The sequence below is a fragment of the Microchirus variegatus genome (assembly GCF_963457635.1).
Source record: "Microchirus variegatus genome assembly, chromosome: 11".
NCBI classification, from domain to species: domain Eukaryota; kingdom Metazoa; phylum Chordata; class Actinopteri; order Pleuronectiformes; family Soleidae; genus Microchirus; species Microchirus variegatus.
Window position 1 is genome coordinate 1037009 of NC_139812.1, and position 19074 is coordinate 1056082.

General features: G+C 40.7%; 1 protein-coding gene across 2 annotated transcripts in view; it reads left to right on the plus strand.

The window, feature by feature from the left end:
* Positions 1 to 19074, plus strand: part of birc6 (baculoviral IAP repeat containing 6) — a 91400-nt gene that overhangs the window by 65960 nt on the left and 6366 nt on the right. For both annotated transcript variants that reach the window (XM_083897654.1, XM_083897655.1), the window contains exons 60-69: positions 1167 to 1366; positions 2175 to 2508; positions 3062 to 3279; positions 4377 to 4541; positions 5400 to 5571; positions 14857 to 15073; positions 15367 to 15512; positions 17023 to 17133; positions 18121 to 18338; positions 18816 to 18977. In XM_083897654.1, coding sequence (XP_083753780.1) covers positions 1167 to 1366; positions 2175 to 2508; positions 3062 to 3279; positions 4377 to 4541; positions 5400 to 5571; positions 14857 to 15073; positions 15367 to 15512; positions 17023 to 17133; positions 18121 to 18338; positions 18816 to 18977 — 1943 coding nt within the window. The remainder of the gene's footprint in view (positions 1 to 1166; positions 1367 to 2174; positions 2509 to 3061; positions 3280 to 4376; positions 4542 to 5399; positions 5572 to 14856; positions 15074 to 15366; positions 15513 to 17022; positions 17134 to 18120; positions 18339 to 18815; positions 18978 to 19074) is intronic.

Sequence of the window (19074 nt, forward strand, 5' to 3'; positions counted from 1 at the left end):
GAATTATGAGACACTTGAACATGAAAACGAAAAATAATTTCTCTGTTTGCTTTGTCTTTTAATTAAGGCACAGAATAAGCAGTCTAGAAGTTGAAAATTAATATGCAGTTTGGAATATTGATTATTAATTTTATTTATGAGTCACAAAATGCAGCTACATTTTGAAAATGAAAAAGCGTTCCTGTTAATGCATCTTAATTTTCAAATTTGACATTTCAAATTGAATTTTGTTACCTTTTTGCTGGAGGCAAAATCTTAAATGTAATTTTCTTTATCATTTTAATTAAGTCAGAATGAGCAGTCTTGAATTTGAAAATGAAAATGCATTTTGAAATATTGATTATTCATTTTATTTATGAGTCACAAAATGCATCTCCATTTTGAAAATGAAAGAGCATTTATGTTAATGCATTTTAATTTGGATAATGGCACAAATCTGCTTCCATAAAAACCGGTCACAAGTCTACTTAGGGACATTTGGAGTTATTTACATTCTGGAAGTGTGATAGCTAAGCTTTCCAACAATGTCCAACATATGCAAATTGGATAATATTTGAAGAAGATATGGTCATTTGAATGTAGGCACTCCTCAAACTGATTTAGGGAGAGGAAGAAAACTAAGTAGAGTCAGGCTGACATGATGGAACACAGCAGTGATGTGAGCTAGACCGGGTGTGTCTCCTCCTGACTGAAACTACTCCCGTCATGCCTCTATTCCCTAAAAAGCAGCCCCTCCTTTACCTCTTAGATCAATCTCTGCTTTCCAGAAAACCACTTGATAACAGAGGACTGCAGACTGCAGCAACATACTTCTGATTATGTTGCTAAAACATTTCCTTTGTACTCGCTGCTGAGGCTCTCAGTAGGTAGAAACATAAACATCATAAACACCATTTACAGTACATTAGTCCTCTGCTCCTTTGTATTCATAGGCAAACATAACTATCGTCCACATGATTTCTCTTATCCATGAGATGATGAGGCTTTTTTGAAGGTGACCTATCATTGGTCACCTTGGTTAATTAGGAGGTGATATACCATCAAAATAATCTGGAGACATTATTTAAACATTGTATATGAACCTTTATATTCACCAAGTGGAATAAAGACATTAAATTGTAGTCACAGTGAACATACTGCATGTCCTCTCTTTGCTCTCCTTGCAGTGGATCACTGTGACACCTTGAACAGCTGTCCTGAGGAGGAGCCAATGATGGCCAGTGAGGAATGTCTGGACGCTGCCACTGATGAGTCCCTGTTGGAGACCAACCCCATCCAGTCACCACTGCAGGTCTTTGCAGGCATGGGCGGCCTGGCCCTCATTGCAGAGAGGCTGCCTATGCTCTACCCTGATGTCATTCAGCAGGTGAGTACCACAGTCAAGTCAGGCTAGAAATCTAATGGGGTTAAAGTTCTGTTTTCTTTTAAGTGAGGAACTTTGTATCAGGTCATACTGCTACGCATGCTGCCTTATCTGTGGACCTGAAGACAGATAGTACAGATTTCAAGACAGGTTTTAGTCACTTAAAGGTGCAGTGTGTAAAATTCAGGTCAAATTATTTTTATTTGGCTGAAATGGATGATGAAAATAATAGTTTGAATAGTTGTGTTTCATTACTCATATATTAGCCTTTTATGTTTATATCCGGAGCCTTATCAGCTCTACAGAGGCGGCCATTTTGGACCATCATATTTTTACATCCCACAATGGACCAACTTTTGAAATTTGATGCTAACTGAAGGCTACATAGCTCTAACACACTTGGAAGGAAAGAGTGAGGTGAGGGATATTCAGCCGCAACATGCGACTTTACAAGCAATGTTGTTACAATTTTATACACTGTAACTTTTCAAGGTTATAACTGACCTTCCCTCACTTTGATATTGTGCTAAAATGGCTCTGACAGTTGCCAAATGGCTTTCTCCTTGATTTAATAAGGGTGAAATTATACTTTCACTTTATATCTGTGATATTTGTCATTGTCTGTCTTACTAAGCCTCTTACTAAGGTGAAAAACCTTTGGAAACAGTATTTTGCATTTACAGTAACTTAAATAAATAGTCTCTGTTGCACTTCATACTACCACAGAGTTCCCCACGCTCTTACACTGAACACAACAGTCATCAATGTCTGATATTCACACCTCTCACCCTGCTGCAATGGTTCTTCTCAGGTCAGTGCTCCAGTGGTGCCTTCAGCCACACAGGAGAAGCCCAAAGACAGTGACCAGTTTGAGTGGGTAACCATAGAGCAGTCGGGTGAACTGGTGTACGAGGCTCCAGAATCGATCGCCACTGAGCCGCCACCCATCAATAAGCAGCAGTCCCAGTCTTCCTCATCGTCCTCATCCTCCGTGCAGACCATGTCACCCATTCCTGCCCACTCTCTGGCAGCTTTTGGTCTGTTCTTGCGCCTGCCCGGTTATGCAGAGGTCCTGCTGAAGGAGAGGAAGCACGCACAGTGTCTGCTGCGCCTGGTGTTGGGGGTCACAGACGATGGAGAGGGCAGTAAGTGTGGAAGCACAACACATTTGCATTTATTTTACATTTTTGATCAATTTTAAAACATTTCTTCAGTTTTGGTCGGCTTTGATTCAATTTCTCCTGTTGGTGTTGGCATGCATCAGCAAGCGAGCATTTGAATGCACTTTCAATTCTACTGTGTCCCAGGGAGGAAGACGCTTGTGACCCGACCCAAACAATATGGAAGCTGTGCAATTTTTTCGGAAATATGACGAATGTTTACCTAATATTTTGCAAACACTTTACTCTGATTTCATGACGACACGTCTTCTTGGCACACAGCAGCAGAATTTACCCTCAAATTAGCAGCTCTATGTACTGAATCAAAAAATATTTTGAATAGGAAATCATTCTGAATCTAGAATAAATATGAATATACTCCTACCTTTTCAAATTCTGTGTTATGTTAAAAACTAAGTGTTTCAGAATGTTTCAATTTAAATTTGTGTTCAAAAATGGCTGCAGTTAAGTGATAGTTTAGCAAACCAATAGAAACCAATGAATGAAATGAATAAAGTGATTCTACTTCTCCTCTCAGGTCACATACTGCAGTCTCCATCAGCCAACGTGCTGCCCACCCTGCCATTCCACGTGCTTCGTGCACTGTTCAGCAGCACTCCTCTCACCACTGACGACGGCGTGCTTTTGCGACGCATGGCTCTGGAGATTGGAGCTATCCACCTCATCCTGGCCTGTCTGTCTGCTCTCAGCCACCACGCCCCCCGCAACCCAAATGCGAGCACCAGTGTTTCTGAGGTATGAGACATGCTTGCATGCATGCAAGCACACACACACACAGTTATTTCAGTATCCATGACCTTCCCTTGACCATGGCTGTTTCCTCACTCTGAGCTGAGCTCTTTATGCATGAAAAGATTTGACACATCGGCCCCTGAAGTGCACCCAGTTGTCTGGGAATTTCACAGCAATTCTCAGGGACAATAACTGCCGCAAATCCCACTTTTCATGCAGTGTGATGGTGCTAACTCTCAGCTAGTTGCTAAATCATTAACATCATAGTCAATACATACACAAAGTACTTCATACACAAAGCTGTGTCATTCACACATGATTCAAGCACATCTACACCTTTGTGCCGGCCCTGTCTGCCCTGTCTGTCTGTTCTGTCTGTCAAATTCTGTGATCATTGAAATTTGGAATGAAGTGATGCAACTTAAATCTGGTCCTATATATTAGCGAGCTATCAATGAGTATCGTTTGGCAGTCTTCTGACGTAACTGGTGTGCTGGAATTTTCCCCGCCTTTTCTCCATGCTCATGCGAGCTGTCTGCACTTTAAAATTAGATTTTCTGCTTGGCGCGTCGAGAGGAGGTCAAACTCTGTTTTAAGCAATAGGTATGCTTAAAACAGAGTGATGATATACTCAAATTTTGAGTATATCATCCGAGGGTGAGTGACTTTATACCATATCCAATTTGAGAATATCATCTGTCAGCTGCTTAAGAAATAATCTGCCCCCTTAAGTATGCCTTCAGCGATTCCCTCACCATGGAAAATGACATTCCCGATGTCGGTGGGTGAGATAGAATTTAATTTCTGCGTTGATAAAATTTACAAAAGTAACTTCTGAGAGGAGTAGAGGGTTAAGTCTCCACCAACCAAAGAAGCCCTGAACAGGGTGCACTTAATTTTTTTTTTTTTCATGTCACTTCGGGGGCTCCGTAAAGGAAAGAGCAAATGCGTACCTTTTTAAACAAATGTCAGTATTTCTGCTTTCACATGTATTGAAGTTTTTTTCTTTTTTTAAAAAAAAGGGGGAAGTGAAGGGAGATCATTGTCTAATCTATTGTTCTGATACTATATTGTGTCCATTTGTGTATCTGCATCGACAGCCACAGATGTCCAGTTGTCATGGTGCGGGGACCAGTGAGGAACAGCAGTTGTACTGGGCTAAAGGAACTGGTTTTGGTACTGGATCCACCGCCTCGGGCTGGGACGTAGAGCAGGCTCTCACAAAACAACGGTTAGAAGAGGAACATGTCACGTGTCTGCTTCAGGTAAGGCCTTCTCATCGTTTTTTTACCTTTGCCAAGAACATTGTGTTTTTGTTTAAAAAAAAAAAAAAAGAATACCGTTGCATCCCTAGTAAATATATCTTCTACTGTTGTCTAGAATGTGCATTAATGGACAGTCTGGTGCTCTGAGATGTGTCTCTGATGCAGTAGATGAGCAGTGGAGCTGCTAAAAAAGGAGTTCCCTTTTTTATCTATGGAATATTATATCTAAAACCTTGAACAGCCTTGGTAGAGACACAGAAAGAGTGGTGATGCTGCGGCAGTTTGCGGTACATCCAAAATGACATTTAGTGCATGCCTTTTATTGTGCTTCTGTAACTATTTGTGATTATGATTAGGGATGGACGCTAAATTTATTTTATCGATAATTTTGCATTTGGACCTTAGGATCGGTTTTTCGCTAACTTCCATTGCTGACTCCACCCTTGTCATCTCTCCCCCTCGGCTGCATTCCACTGTGCTGGAACAAATGCGTTGTGCTCCTCCCTTTGGTTACAACACAGCAGCTTTCAAACAAACCTTGCCGTGCTAATACCTAAAAGAAACCAGAAAATATTAAGTTTTAAGGAGCTGAAATCAGAGAAAACTGATTTGTCGATAACGAAAACAGTATGATTAGTTTACTAGTTGATTACCAAATAACAGTCCTAAATGTTGAGCATGAAATTAAAGGTTGGATCATGGGGAGTGATGCAGTTGGATGCTCATGAAGATGGGGATGTCACAGCGTTGTCAGTGCTTGTTGGAGTTTGGCTTTAATGCGAAGCTGGTCATTTCAATTGTGTACCTTGTCAATGTGTTGAATTGGTTCTCCATACACTTTTTCTAAATTCACCATAGGTCTTGGCGAGCTACATCAACCCAGCGGGCTCCTGTAGCTGCCCCAGTGCTGATGCATCTTCAGCAGACAGCAGAGGCCACAACACGTCAGCGCTGCCTGCAGTACTGCAGGAGTTACTGAGCCAGTCCTGCCTCATTCCTGCCATGTCCTCTTACCTACGCAACGACTCAGGTAGGCTCCCTGTTTTTATGTTTCTAAAACAGGACAGACACTGTAGTTACAAATAGGCAGGTCACAAGACCAACAGGTAACCTCAGGTATGTGAATATAAAAAACTTAAAAAACCTAAAAGACAATTAATTACATTGAGAAGAACAAGTGCATTGGCTCAGGTGTCAAACCTCCCTTATCATTAAAAACATGAGATACAGTGCTTAGATTGTTCTGGAACAGAGACTGTACTGTGTCACTGAAGGTTCAGCCTCGAAATTGTGTTTCATGAACCAATCAGAAAAACCGTTAGGTTGAATGAGAGGATCTGAACACTTTCAGGGCTGATAAATAGACGCTATCAGCTTGAAGACGATCTGAATGACTTATCACTCTAGGACCACAAAAGATATAACTGGCTTAAATAAGTTCAGTGATTACGAGACGCATTCATGAACTAATGTGACTCATTGTCAAATTGTACATGGAGAGGTTTGACAGAATTTGTCAGATGTCATGTTGGAAGGGGATTTATTGGCAATACGAGAAGAAAACAAAAAAACGGGAATCTTGTTCTGCATAACATGACACATGAACACAGACGTGCAGTTTATGAACAGGCAAGGCAGGCAACTGCACGGGGCCCCGAGCCGATGGGGGGGACCCGACACTTGGAGCCTGAGGGCTGTTGCCTAAATGCATCAGTGAGCAGCCGCATCCCCGTCCCCCTTGAACAACAATGGTTGATTTGCAATGACATCTCAGTAGGAAAAACCTCCCTAAAGGGTCCCCATGTCACCTCAGGTTAACCTGTGTGAAGTTATCGAAGAGGAAGAAAAAAGAAAGAAAGATACACAGTTGTAAGTGGAGCTACTGGCGCAGATAATGATATAATCATAACATTAACAGTCATTGTCTAACTAACGGGGACACAGACAGCAGCTAACATTAGCGTCAGAATGAAGCAGTAGAAGCAGTGCTTCAAAGGTGCTGGTGAGGACTTTAACTTCTATACTACTTTTAAAGTTATTTACAGTATTTTATTTTTTTGGTCGGATTTAAGTTTGACATGTTCGATACAGCATTCATCAAGATTAGTAAGGCAAGATTCTTTAAGGGGGAAGAACTTTGTTGTTAGGGTTAAGTATAAATCTGCTACAGCGATCCAATCGTGAAATCCTAATGCAGTCATTACCCAGGCAACCAGCAAGTTTTCTTCTGTTTGATCATGAGCCTTTCACTGTTGAGTTTGTATGGAACAGATTTTATACAGGAACAGACACAAGGGTTTCCACACAAGTCCTCATAAGCTCGCATTACCATTGTGTGCCATGAGTGTGTGCCGTCCACTTCTGCCTATTGCTCTGCTGTTGGGTGTTTTCAGTTTGTAAGAGTATCTCAGTGTGTGCATGATGTTTGCTAATGTGCCCCTGGTCTCATAATTTAGTAACGGCTGATAAAAAAGAGAGAAAGTAAGAAAACACTGAGTGTTATCATTGTTCCTCATTACCAGGCCAATGCCTCTGACACGCATGTGTGTTTGTTTGATTACGCATCACTACTTGCTCTGTTGGACCCATTGGGCTAATGATACGTTGTCCTTTAAAATCTATGATTTGATTCATAACAATACGATACTATGCTGTGAGAATCAGGAGCTTAAGTCATTAGACAAAGAAAAAAAAGTACCAGAAAGTAGGGCTGTAAAGTCCAAGTGAATGAAATGAATTGGTCGACACGTCCAAAATTGTGATTGGTCGACTAGATTTTTTATATTTTTTCATTAATGAATTTCATTAGGAGGAACGTACCAAGTGCTAATGGGGGTGTTAAAGAGCACCCATGTTTCACAGGTAACGGCGTGTCTTCAGAGAACACCCCCCTTGTTTTCCACTATTTTGGTTTAGTCCAGCCCAGTGGTTAGTTGTGCGCTGTGGCTAACGAGAGACAGACAAATTAGCGGTGCCATTAATTAGGCGTGAATTATGAGCTTTTCCTTTAAGGCTACAGTCAGTCCTCCTGTCTCATCCATGTCAAAGACATCAGCAGTGTGTGACATCTGTGACATCAGCATTTTTCAAAAGTAGATGACGGTTAAAAAGTGGAACGCAAACTTTGCAAGCAAAAGTTTGGGTTTCAATCGGCACCTGGACAAGCGTGCGCTGCGCTGATTACATGGGGGGGGCGTGCGCTCTTGTTCCCCGGTATAGAAAAAGCAGATATAGCAGGGTATAAGGGTTCCTGGCGACATTGTTTTGAAATTACTTCGAGCAAACATGGAGGACTTTGACAGCAGAGAGATTTCTGAAGGCAGTGATTTTGAGGAGTTTCTCGTCTTCGATGACGTTATCGCTGATCAAATACTTGTTTTCCTCACTCTATATGTAAATGAATTACCCCTCTGATGATCCCTCATGTAACATTTCACACACACTCATTGGGTTCTTGCACAGATGAGGCTTTAGACTGTCCTTCGTAATTTGCTCTGATGTTTATTGTTCAAATTTCTCATGTTGCACAATACATCGTGACATTTTATTCAAATATTAATTTATTTTTATTTATTTATTTATGTATTTTTTTGTTAAATAAAGCCTTTGTAATACAGGAAAAGGTTTTCTGTCAAATCAAATGAACAAATATACCAAGAGGATTTTTCAGTCCCCTCCCACAAATCAGCTTAAGAAGCTGGGCAGAGGTACAGCCAAAGAAATAACTAAATAAATAATGACATATCTTGTACTCCAGTTTCTCAACTGGCCAACTGTAACAGCATCCTCCCACTCCCCAACATCTTTTTGTTCTCATTTCAGATGGTTTTTTTTTTCTTTTAAATAAAATTTGATTGTTGTAGCTGTTATTATTTTAAGATGACAGTACAGCAAAGCTTGTCGAAAGCCACATTTCTGGGTGAAGCACACTTTTTTTGACCTGTGCCCTGAAGCAAGACATTTTTGCCCCAAAGACAGATTTAATTTGGTGTCCAACTGTGTTTCCAGAGTGGTGTCCCACTGTAGTTATCACAGATCCTCCTCTGAAACGTTGCCTAAAAGATCTTCCTGGAAAGTAGCAATTACTGTCCCGTCAAGTTGAAAATAAAAACTTGAGTGTTCATCTTTACAGTGAATCCATCAATCTAAGAAAAGGGGGAAATTTGTATTTCCTGTCAGGCCACATGGGGGTCAGTTCTGTCTGTGGGCTTGCTAGTGTCTGTCCGGCTTCGCCCCATTATTGTCAGATCTTCTAGCCCTTTGTTATCTCCCAGGCTCATGTCTTTGACTTGGCTTAGCCAGACAATCCATTCCACTCTTCTTCCTCTCTTTGGGGAAGATGTTCATGTTAGATTTCTCTCTAATTAACCTCCACTGCTTATCAGATTGCAGTTTCTTCAGAGTGTTGTATAGATGTAAACAAAAACAATAACAAAGAGATTGAGGAATGTGCCTATGATGCCTAACATGGCCAAGATGGACTCCTCCTGCTCCTCCTTAACCTCCAGTGCCTGCACATCCTCAAGGGTGATGACTGTGGTGCCCATGTTTCTGATGCTCACCGATCCCGGCAAGTGGACAATTATCTGTAAAGAAGGAAATTGTGGAGACAAACGTTTAAAAAAAAAAAAGAAAAAAATACAACAAATTGTGGATGAATAAACATTGGAAGCTGCTTTCAGAGCTTGGTGTTGTTTGTGCTGTCGTCCTTAACGATAGAGAACATGACGAGTCCTCAAACTTCGATTAGCTGCGATGGGAACTGTCGACATTTCCAGTACTGACTCGTGAGTGGCATTTTTGTATGCTAAAATAAGCATTATTTACTCTTAACTCTTACCCACCCACTTTTTATTTGGCTCTTAATCACTAACTGCCCCCATAATCCTCTTACAAATTGTGTTCCAATAATTTCTACCTGAAAAGGTATGGACAAGGAGCTGGAGATGTAACATGTTTATTTTGTTCCAGGGTCAAATGCTAATAGATATCAAAGATTAATGAAGTCCCAACAAATGTCAACAACATAACAGCCCCCACCGCACCAAAAAGAACAAAAAAACAAACAAATGGGGTATAAAAAAAAAGTAGGCAAGTGGCTTACCCTAAGGTGTCTAAGGTGTAAGTCAACATCATCCAGCATGCTTTTTTGGATCCTCCCTGGAAAACTCTGGAATGCTACATGTGCAGGCCTGGGGTAAAAAGGGGGAGAGAGGCTGCCTGTGTTATCACAGTCCCCCCCCCCCCCCACCTCTGAGTGACAAACAAAGTGACAGAAAAAATGGAATGGATTGCAGTTGCGTTCAGCGATATTTCCAAGGAAAGCCTGCCTTTGTCACTTCTACAGTCCCCCAGTCTACAGCTCCACCTGACTGCTTCCAAAACCCACCATTCACACTTTGATTAAGTTAAGACTTCTTCGATGTTGTTGTTTTAATCAGTTGCTTTGCATTGTTGTCGCTAACGCGTTAGCAGCTTCCATTTAGGGGTTGAGGAAATGCCCTCTCTCCATTCGCCCCCTCCCACCTCTCCTCCCATCCTCCCATGTCTGCTGCGTCCTTCCAGTTCCCTGCCACTGCTTTGCCTAAATTCTTCTTCCACCTCCCTCTCCACTCAATCACTATATCTACAAACACACACACACACACCCTCCCTCTATAGCTCCCCACCCCTATCCCCCAATTCTTCCCTCAGAACTCTCTGGAGTACGGTGTAATTACTGCCTTTCAAAAACAGCCCATGTAAACACCATGTACATTTGTGTCCCGCTGAAACGCCATCTCTGCCGAGTGTGGTAAGACGAAGCAGGTCTCCCAGTGTGAGTCAAGTTTGACAGATATTCCAGAAGAGGAGGAAAAGGCTGTAAAATCCCATGGAGGACACATCTGTGACAGGCGGAGGCAGCCGAAGTAGAGCCCGGCAGTCACTGTGGCAATATGGATCTGCACCGCCTACCTCCCAGTGAAAGCGGAGTTTAAGTAGAGCTCCAACAGCAGTCAATCTCCGTAGTAGTACAGTGCATTGCATAACCGAGCAGAATGATTGCGAGAGAGGATGGATCCTGACGGCCGTGGCAATGAAGGAGAAGGAGAATTAGAGAGAGGGAGAGAGAGATTCAGGGAGGGAGAAATGGAAAAGGAGGAGGGAGGGGGAAGCAACATCGCTTCTGCTTGCTGTTGTCTCCTCTCCAGCTGCTGTGCAGGTTGTTTAAGTGTTCAAACACGCGCACGCGTTCATACAGCTACAACCTAAACACAAAAATAGATAATATGGGGTGAATTTTAATCAGGCTGCTCTGGCAGACCAGTGGGAAGGGTAGAGGGGTGGGGTGGAGAAGAAAGGGGTAACAGTAGGGGGCAACGGTGGAAAAAAAGACTGGTTAAGGCTGGGTGGATGACAAAGAGGCAATTGAATGTGAAGTGCTTGATATTTGATTGCCGTCACCAAAGCCTTTAGAGCTGTTTGAGCTTTTCATTTTCGCTTAACTTCCAATTCCTGCTGTACCCTCCACATCCCTATTTATGACAAGCTTCTTTCAGCTAGCTCCACAGCACCGAAATGTGGAAAACTGCATTTTTCTTTACACTCACTTCGTTCGGCACAGTTGGACTGCGGTTAATGTATGTCAACAGGCACCTGACCCAGTCTGCTCATTTTTCCAAGCATTATGACCCATTCTACCTCCTCTCTGCTTCTCTCCAACTCGCATCATCTCAATGACCTTTTATTTTCATTCATTTTCATTTTCATGCAATTTTAACAAGGCCACCACCTGCTGGACTTTATTATTTTGACTTTGTAGTGCATTCATCAACAGACCTCAACTTAAACGGTACCTGCATTCAGCCATAATTTGTATAATCTTTTCTTTTTCTTTTAGTAGTTTGTTTTTGGGCCAACAAAACAAAAATGGCACTGAATTGTTACCCACATCCAATGTCCCCATTCCCAGGGCTAACTAGTGTGCTTTTTAACGCTCTATTTAACAGCGCTTTCTCAACCTCTAAGAATAGAGGCTGCTCTGTCAGAGGTAATCCTCTTATTTTATTTATAGTTCTGTATTTCAGCTGTGATGTAATTCATCTTGCATTAAAATTAGCTGGCTCAGTCACTACCTTGTCTGTGATTTTAAAAGAGCTTGGAACATGACAGGCCACGTTTACACTAGCACAGGTTTTTTTAAAAAACGGAGACTTTCCCCTGCATTTTTGCCTTTCGTTTACACACAAACGGCGATTTCGCCTCTGAAAATGATTCTTTCTAAAAAACTGGGTTTGTCAAATTAGAATTTCAGAATTTTGAATAGCTTCTCTTGGGAGCGCAGACCTCTGCCAAGGCAGCTCAGTGCCTACTAAATACATCCTGCCGGCCCGCCTGGGTCAGACAGCGTGTTGTAACCATTGATGGCGTCTACGGATCACTAATCACTTGTATCTGGTCCCATTGCGGACAATTCCTGAAAATTTCATCCAAATCTGTCCGTGACTTTTCAAGTTATGTTGATAACAGACTGACAGACAGTTCGAAAAAACATGCGATGTATGTATGAATGATTGTGGTGGTTCGAGGGGCCGTTTGGCGCACATTGGCAGCCATGCATCCGTCAGTCTGCTCCAGAGCAGCTGTGGCTACACGTAGCTTACCACCACCAGTGAGAATGTGTTAATTAATAATGGCAAATTTGTTAAGCGCTCTGGGTGTCTAGAAAAATTGCTCTAGAAATGTAATGAATAATAATAATAATAATAACATGCAGACAGACACAGACAATCTCTGGCGAAAACATCACCTCCATGGTGGAGGTAATTATCCTCTTCATGTTTTTTCTAATAAGGCAACACTGTTAGCCAATATGGCCACCAAAACAATGATCAAATTTGAACAATAAAATGTTTCTGTTTTTCCTAAATGCGCTTGCAAAAATCTGAAAAATTAAGGATAAAGACTGTATTTTATGTTTTGTCAACGACAGTCAGTCGTCTGTGTCCTTCCTCTTTCCTTTGTTTAATGTTATTTCAAAAGTAATTTAAAAGGCAGGCATGTGTTTGAACAGTGTAGGTGATGCACAGCCGCTTTCTTTTTAGTCTATCTCTCTCTAGTCTGTGTGGCATTTATTGTCCGCAGTGGGATGGAAAAAGCAAGTGTGACATAGGTTAGACAAGAGTATGCATTCCGATGAGTCATGGTGTTGTATCAAGAAAGAATTTGGGATTGTTTTATGCTATGTGCCATCCAATGATACTGGTAAAAGGATTTGAGAACAGATTAATTCCTGGGAAGGTCAGTGTTGTGCAGATGGAGGTGGGAGTGGTCGAAAGCTTGGAATTTCAATATAAATGTAAAACAGTCGGCAACACACACACACACACAAACAAGAGTAGTTGTGTTTATTTTGAAGCTAACAGTTTAGGGCAAGCACACGGATGCACAAGTATCTCCACACACACTAAATAGCCCCCTCTCAGAAAACAGCACGGTTTTACATTGTCACTCTGTTGATCATCAACTCACAGAAATCCATTGTGTCTGTTCAAGTGCTTTTTGATGCAAGTGGCAAACGATGGCTGAAAAGTAACCCAACACTGTTTTTATTATGATCACCTGGCAATTGAAACGGGACAATTCTGCTCCATTTTTCCCCTTAGGGATCAATATAGTATCAATCAATCAATCAATTAGTTGTTTGCATGATCTGGAAGAAGTAGAAAATGTGCACAGCCATGGCAAACCCAGTCACAAGAGACGGGTGATGACGCTTGCTCTGGGTGGCGCTGTCGAGTGAGTGTCTGTCCAATATCCAACTTCAAACCAACTAACAGATGCTTGCACACCGTCGTTTGTTTGTTAATATTCATTTACACATTGTGATTGGTCGACTAATTATTATTATTATTTTTAACTATTATTATTTTTTATGGTGAATTTCATTAGGAGGAAAGTCGCAAGTCTAATAGGGGTGTTTTAGAGCACCCGTGTTTCACAGGTAACAGCCTGTCTTCAGAGAACACCCCCCTTGTTTTCCACTATTTTGGTTTAGTCCAGCCCAGTGGGTTGTCGCTCCGTGGCTCATGAGCGACAGATTAGCGTTGCTATTAATTAGATGGGAATTTTGAGCTTTTCATTTGAGGCTACAGTCAGTCCTCCTGTCACATCCATGTCAAAGACATCATCAGTGTGGCAGCATTTTTCAAAAGTAGATGACGGTTAAAAGTGGAATGCAAACTTTGCAGGAAACGGTTTGCTTTTCACAGCTCTACTACAAACATGACATATCATTTAAAAACGGTAAGCTATGGTTGCTCCGTCCGTTTTGAGTATGAACATATCCGAATTATTAGCATATTTCACTGTTTTAGTCTAATAATCGTTGATTGGTTTTATAACTACAGACGCACCTGCCCGCAACAATGAATTCTGCTAAAGATCGCTAGCTTAAAATGCTAACGAGTCCACTCGCATAGCAGAACTTTGAAACGAAAATCCCTCAATTTGAAAAAAAAATAAAATAAATTTCATGTTTTGCGCTGGGCCGACTTGCGCCCTCTTTGGCCGTGGCGGGCCACAAATGTATTTAAATGTTTTGTTTAAATGTTCAACATTTCAGCATAATTATGTGTTTGAGACATTTCAGCAGCACAGGTCTTAATGTTTGAAAGTATCTGGGTATTGCATTTACATTACATACACTTTATTTTGGTTTCATGTATTTTTGTCCATGTGTCTTGTAAGTCCACATGGATACTTGAAAATAAAATCAATCAAAATATTTGTTTAAGTTTTAGTTATACAAGATGACGTTTGACACAAGAATGTGAATTTATTGAATATTTTAATTGTTTTACCCCCACTATTTACTGGTCACATGGCCAATGGCTCTGTTGGACCACCAGTCCACCACTTTTGTCCTGGCTCAAATATCTAGCACTGCAGTACTGATCATCATCGTTGTTTCCACTTGATCAACAAGTTTGGCACAAAAACAGCTCCACAACTGGCCGAGGCAGATAGTTGCACATCTTTGAGTCTGGTTCTGTCAGAGATTTCTGACTAGATCTGGACTAGATCCAGAGCCCAATGCTGCAGCTTTACAACTTTCACCAAAATGTAGCCCCAACATGAAGAAAGTTTTATACACTTCTGTGTGCTACAAATGTTACATTGTATCAAGATTTTTTTTTCCCCCTAACTGGCATATTTTTGCTCAACTGAGTCCAAACTATCTCTAGGTCATCTTCATACTAAAGATTTGGATGATTGTGATGCCTGATGATAAACTCATGTTTCCTTACACTTGTATACCTCTTCTTCTCTGTAGTTCTGGATATGGCGCGCCATGTGCCTTTGTATCGGGCGCTACTGGAGCTGCTGAGAGCCATTTCCACTTGCACAGCCCTGGTTCCTCTGCTGCTGCCTATGTCTGGAGACCCAGGCCAGGAGGAGGAGGATGATGAACACTCTGAGGGACAGACCTCTGTTGGGATGCTGCTAGCCAAAATGAAGACATGTGTGGACACATACACCAATCGGCTCAGGTAAGATGTAACATCGAAAACTTGTGTGTGGTTCATGAAATGGAAATGGAAAAATAAATATATATATGTATATATATATATATATATATATATATATATATATATATATATATATATATACACACACACATATATATGTATATATATATGTATATATATATATATATATATATATATATATATATATATATATATATATATATATATATATATACACACACCATTGGATACCATATTATCATATTATTTCCCAACCTTAATAGTGACCGAATGTATGTATTTGTGTGTTCTAGGTCAAAGAAAGATAAGAGTAAAGGCACGTTGAAGACAGAAAGCTCAGATCCAGAGCCAGAGGGTTTGACTCTGCTGGTGCCGGACATCCAGAGGACAGCTGAGATAGTCTACACCACTACCACCAGTCTCCGGCAGGCCAATCACGGTACGTATGCAATGTACAAATGGTTTTATAAAAAACACTAGCGGCTCATTTCATATTCTCTCCGCTGTTGATTTATATCTCAGCATGACCACTCTTCGGTCAAGGGAATATGTAATGAAATGCGTAGGTGATCTGATATGATCCATAATACCATTATGTCCAACAATTTGATTATGATCTGTATTGCATGATCTTAAAATACACTTATTATCTTTCATTTCGGAGAAATTAAGGATATCTACATGTGTTATAGCGCTTTTTCACTATACAGTTTTAGTATGGCTTTACTCAGTAAAGTACTTCCTGCATGACTGTGACCTGAGCCGTGCTGCAACTGTACCAGCACCATTAGAAACAATGACATTGCTTATAAATATGGTCACATTTTAGCTTAATTTGGCTTAAAATTAAACATAAGCCTCATCACAATATGAGATTATCCAAAATCTAAAACTGTATCTAGTCTCATGTCACAATATAGATATAATATTGATGTATAGCACAGCCCTACTGAGAAGTATTTAATTAATCATTTTGTAAAGTCATTTGACAACATTTTGAATGTAAGTTTTGGACAAAATTTACTAAATAAAAATGCTGGAGGGGAGAGTTTAGCAAACATTTAGTAGGTCCCCATAGGAATGTCATACGGAAAATTGATTTTAAGTCTTTAAGTCAGTAATTGTTGCTTACAGATTATATCAAATGACACAATGTTTCTGGTAATCAACTCTTATTTTCTTCAAACCTTAGCATTCAAAAAGACTTATAACTGAACTGCAGTGTAGAAGCACTGAGCAGCATGAGAGCAAATAGTAAAACAAATTAAAAGACTTGCTTGTGGGGGTGGTGTTTCCATGTTTTCTTCCTATTAGCATAACCACACACAGCACATTTCATTGGTTTTTGCAAAGGCATTTAAATACTGAATAATGTCAATTTGCATATCATCAAATCAACAATCATATTATCTTATTTTATCCACCTCTACCTGAAACACGTTTAAATTCGATAACCATGGCTCTTGAAACCATCATCTTAAAGAGTCCCATCTCTTCTGGGGCTCTTTGGAGAAGATGGACAGTCTCTTCAAGCTTTTCAGAAGATTCAGACATTGATTTTTGGTCTAATTTTGGACCAAAAAACTTCTGGCAAAAAAAAACACTTTTGCCAGAAGTGTTTTTTTTTACTGTAGTTGACTCGGCTTTTCACTGTTCCTGATAAATGTTGTGATTGGGGAAAAAACAAACTGAAACATGTTTGATGTACTAGAACTATCATAACAGTATTTCCACAGCTTTTTAACTGGTAAAGATTGTCATACTCAGCTTTTTTGGTGCTTCACATCTGTGAGTGCATGTCTGTATACAGTAAGCATGTCTTTGATTAAGGTCAGTGCATTGGTCACCTGCTCCGGTTAGCCTTTCTGGATTTTCACAAGGAAAGCAGATGCTTCAGTGTCACTGTCACAATTTCAAACTCTACTATCACCCTAATCCCTCTCCCTTAGAGAGGAAGCTGGTGGAGTCTTCAAGGAAGGCGTCAAGTCGGCCAAAGCCCCTCTCCATCCTACGCTCACTGGAGGAAAAATATGTAGCTGTCATGAAGAAGCTGCAGTTTGGTAAGTTTATATATGTATGTCCTCACAATGCCAATGTGTCCTCATAATGATGGCTTTGAGACCAAATTTGACCATACATCCATTAAAAAAACACACAAAGTCAAAGACATTTCCCATCCTGTCTGATTTCATCCATAATGCTCTGAAATGGAAGCAGACTCGGGCTACATTCCCTTTCTGCGCATCCCTTTTGACTTGTCTGTCACTCTCCACTCAGCCATGTCATGATTAATTACACTAGGTTTGCTGTTCTGTAATTGATTTTTGTAAGCAGCTTGATGTCTGAAGTAATTTCAAGTGACTTGAGTGTCAATAATATTGTTCCAGCAGAAGACGGAGACAGCTAGTCTAAACTATGGCAGTAAAAAATAATGCCAGTAACCACAATTACCAGAGACCAGTTGAGAGTGAAATGACAAGCAAACAGACCTGAAAATATTATATATATAATATAGTTTTAACACTAACACCTTATGACCAAAGTACAACTGGAGAATTTTTGAATATGAGCTAAAGGGACTGAAACTGTAAAATCAAACTCAGATTTCCTACTCGGGAAAACGCTGCTTCTTTTACCGTCGATTGCACTAATTTCTTTCACAGTAAATCAGTCGTACACGTTTTTATCTGTAGACATGTTGCTACTCTGTTTGTGTGCATACTAACATATAGAGGTTGTTATTTACCGTAATGTTGGGACAATTGAGCGTACGTGAATATAAGCCGCACCAAATAAATTTAAAAAGAAGATAAATGTCTGGCATAAATGGCATTATCTCTTCCACCTGTTTGTCTCGCTCTTGCGCTTCCTGCTACAGTAGGTGTCTCGATTCCTGCTAGAGCGCCGCCTGGAGGATGTTAGCCCGTAGAAATCTATAGATTAGCCGCATCATTGTTCAGGCCGCAAGGTTCAAAGTGTGTGGGAAAAAAAGGAGCGGCTTATAGTGCGTAAAATTAATTTTCTGTCTTGTCTGTGTCTCTGTCCAGACACCTTTGAAATGGTTTCAGAGGATGAGGACGGGAAGCACCTGTTCAAGGTGAACTACCACTACGTGTCTCAGGTGAAGAACGCCAGCGATACCAACAGCGCAGCACGATCCCGCCGCCTCGCCCAGGAAGCTGTCACCCTGTCCACCTCTCTGCCCCTGTCATCCTCGTCCAGTGTCTTTGTCCGATGTGATGAGGAGAGGCTGGACATCATGAAGGTAAGTTATTAAACCATGTTAGACCTTTTTAGGTTGTGTACACCAGACTACATTTGGTTGTACTGTCCAGCTACCTTCACATTGAGTGCAACATTAATGACATAACAGAAAAACATGCAATCTTAATGCAAAGATGCAGAGGCAAATGTTATGTCAATTGCACCTGCTGACACAACTTTAGTGATGAATGATAAAGTGATAGAGGAATGGAGAGAGAAGTTTAGTTAGTGTATAATTTTAAGCTGAGTGGGATAGTCCTGTCCTGATTGTATGTGAAAGATGAATACAATTGACCAGTCGGAATTAACACTGAGCATTTAAAGTCCTAAACTATTGTTACATTCCATTTACATTGAAACTCGGACGGATGAACTGAGTTAAAAAAAAAAAAAACATTACTACATGTACAACTACTATGAAACACATACAACAGAAGTGCTTTTAATGGTAAAAGTAACTGCTATTCTGTGTTTCCAGGTTCTCATCACAGGTCCAGCTGACACTCCATACACCAATGGCTGCTTCGAGTTTGATGTGTACTTTCCCCAAGACTATCCCAACTCTCCCCCACTGGTCAACCTAGAGACTACAGGTGGACATAGTGTGCGCTTCAACCCTAACCTCTACAATGATGGCAAAGTAAGTTGCTTCATGATTTTCATAAACTCTGACTTTTAGAATAAGGGATGCCATTTGTGACCATATGATGTTTGATATCAAAATGTTGTTATTACTG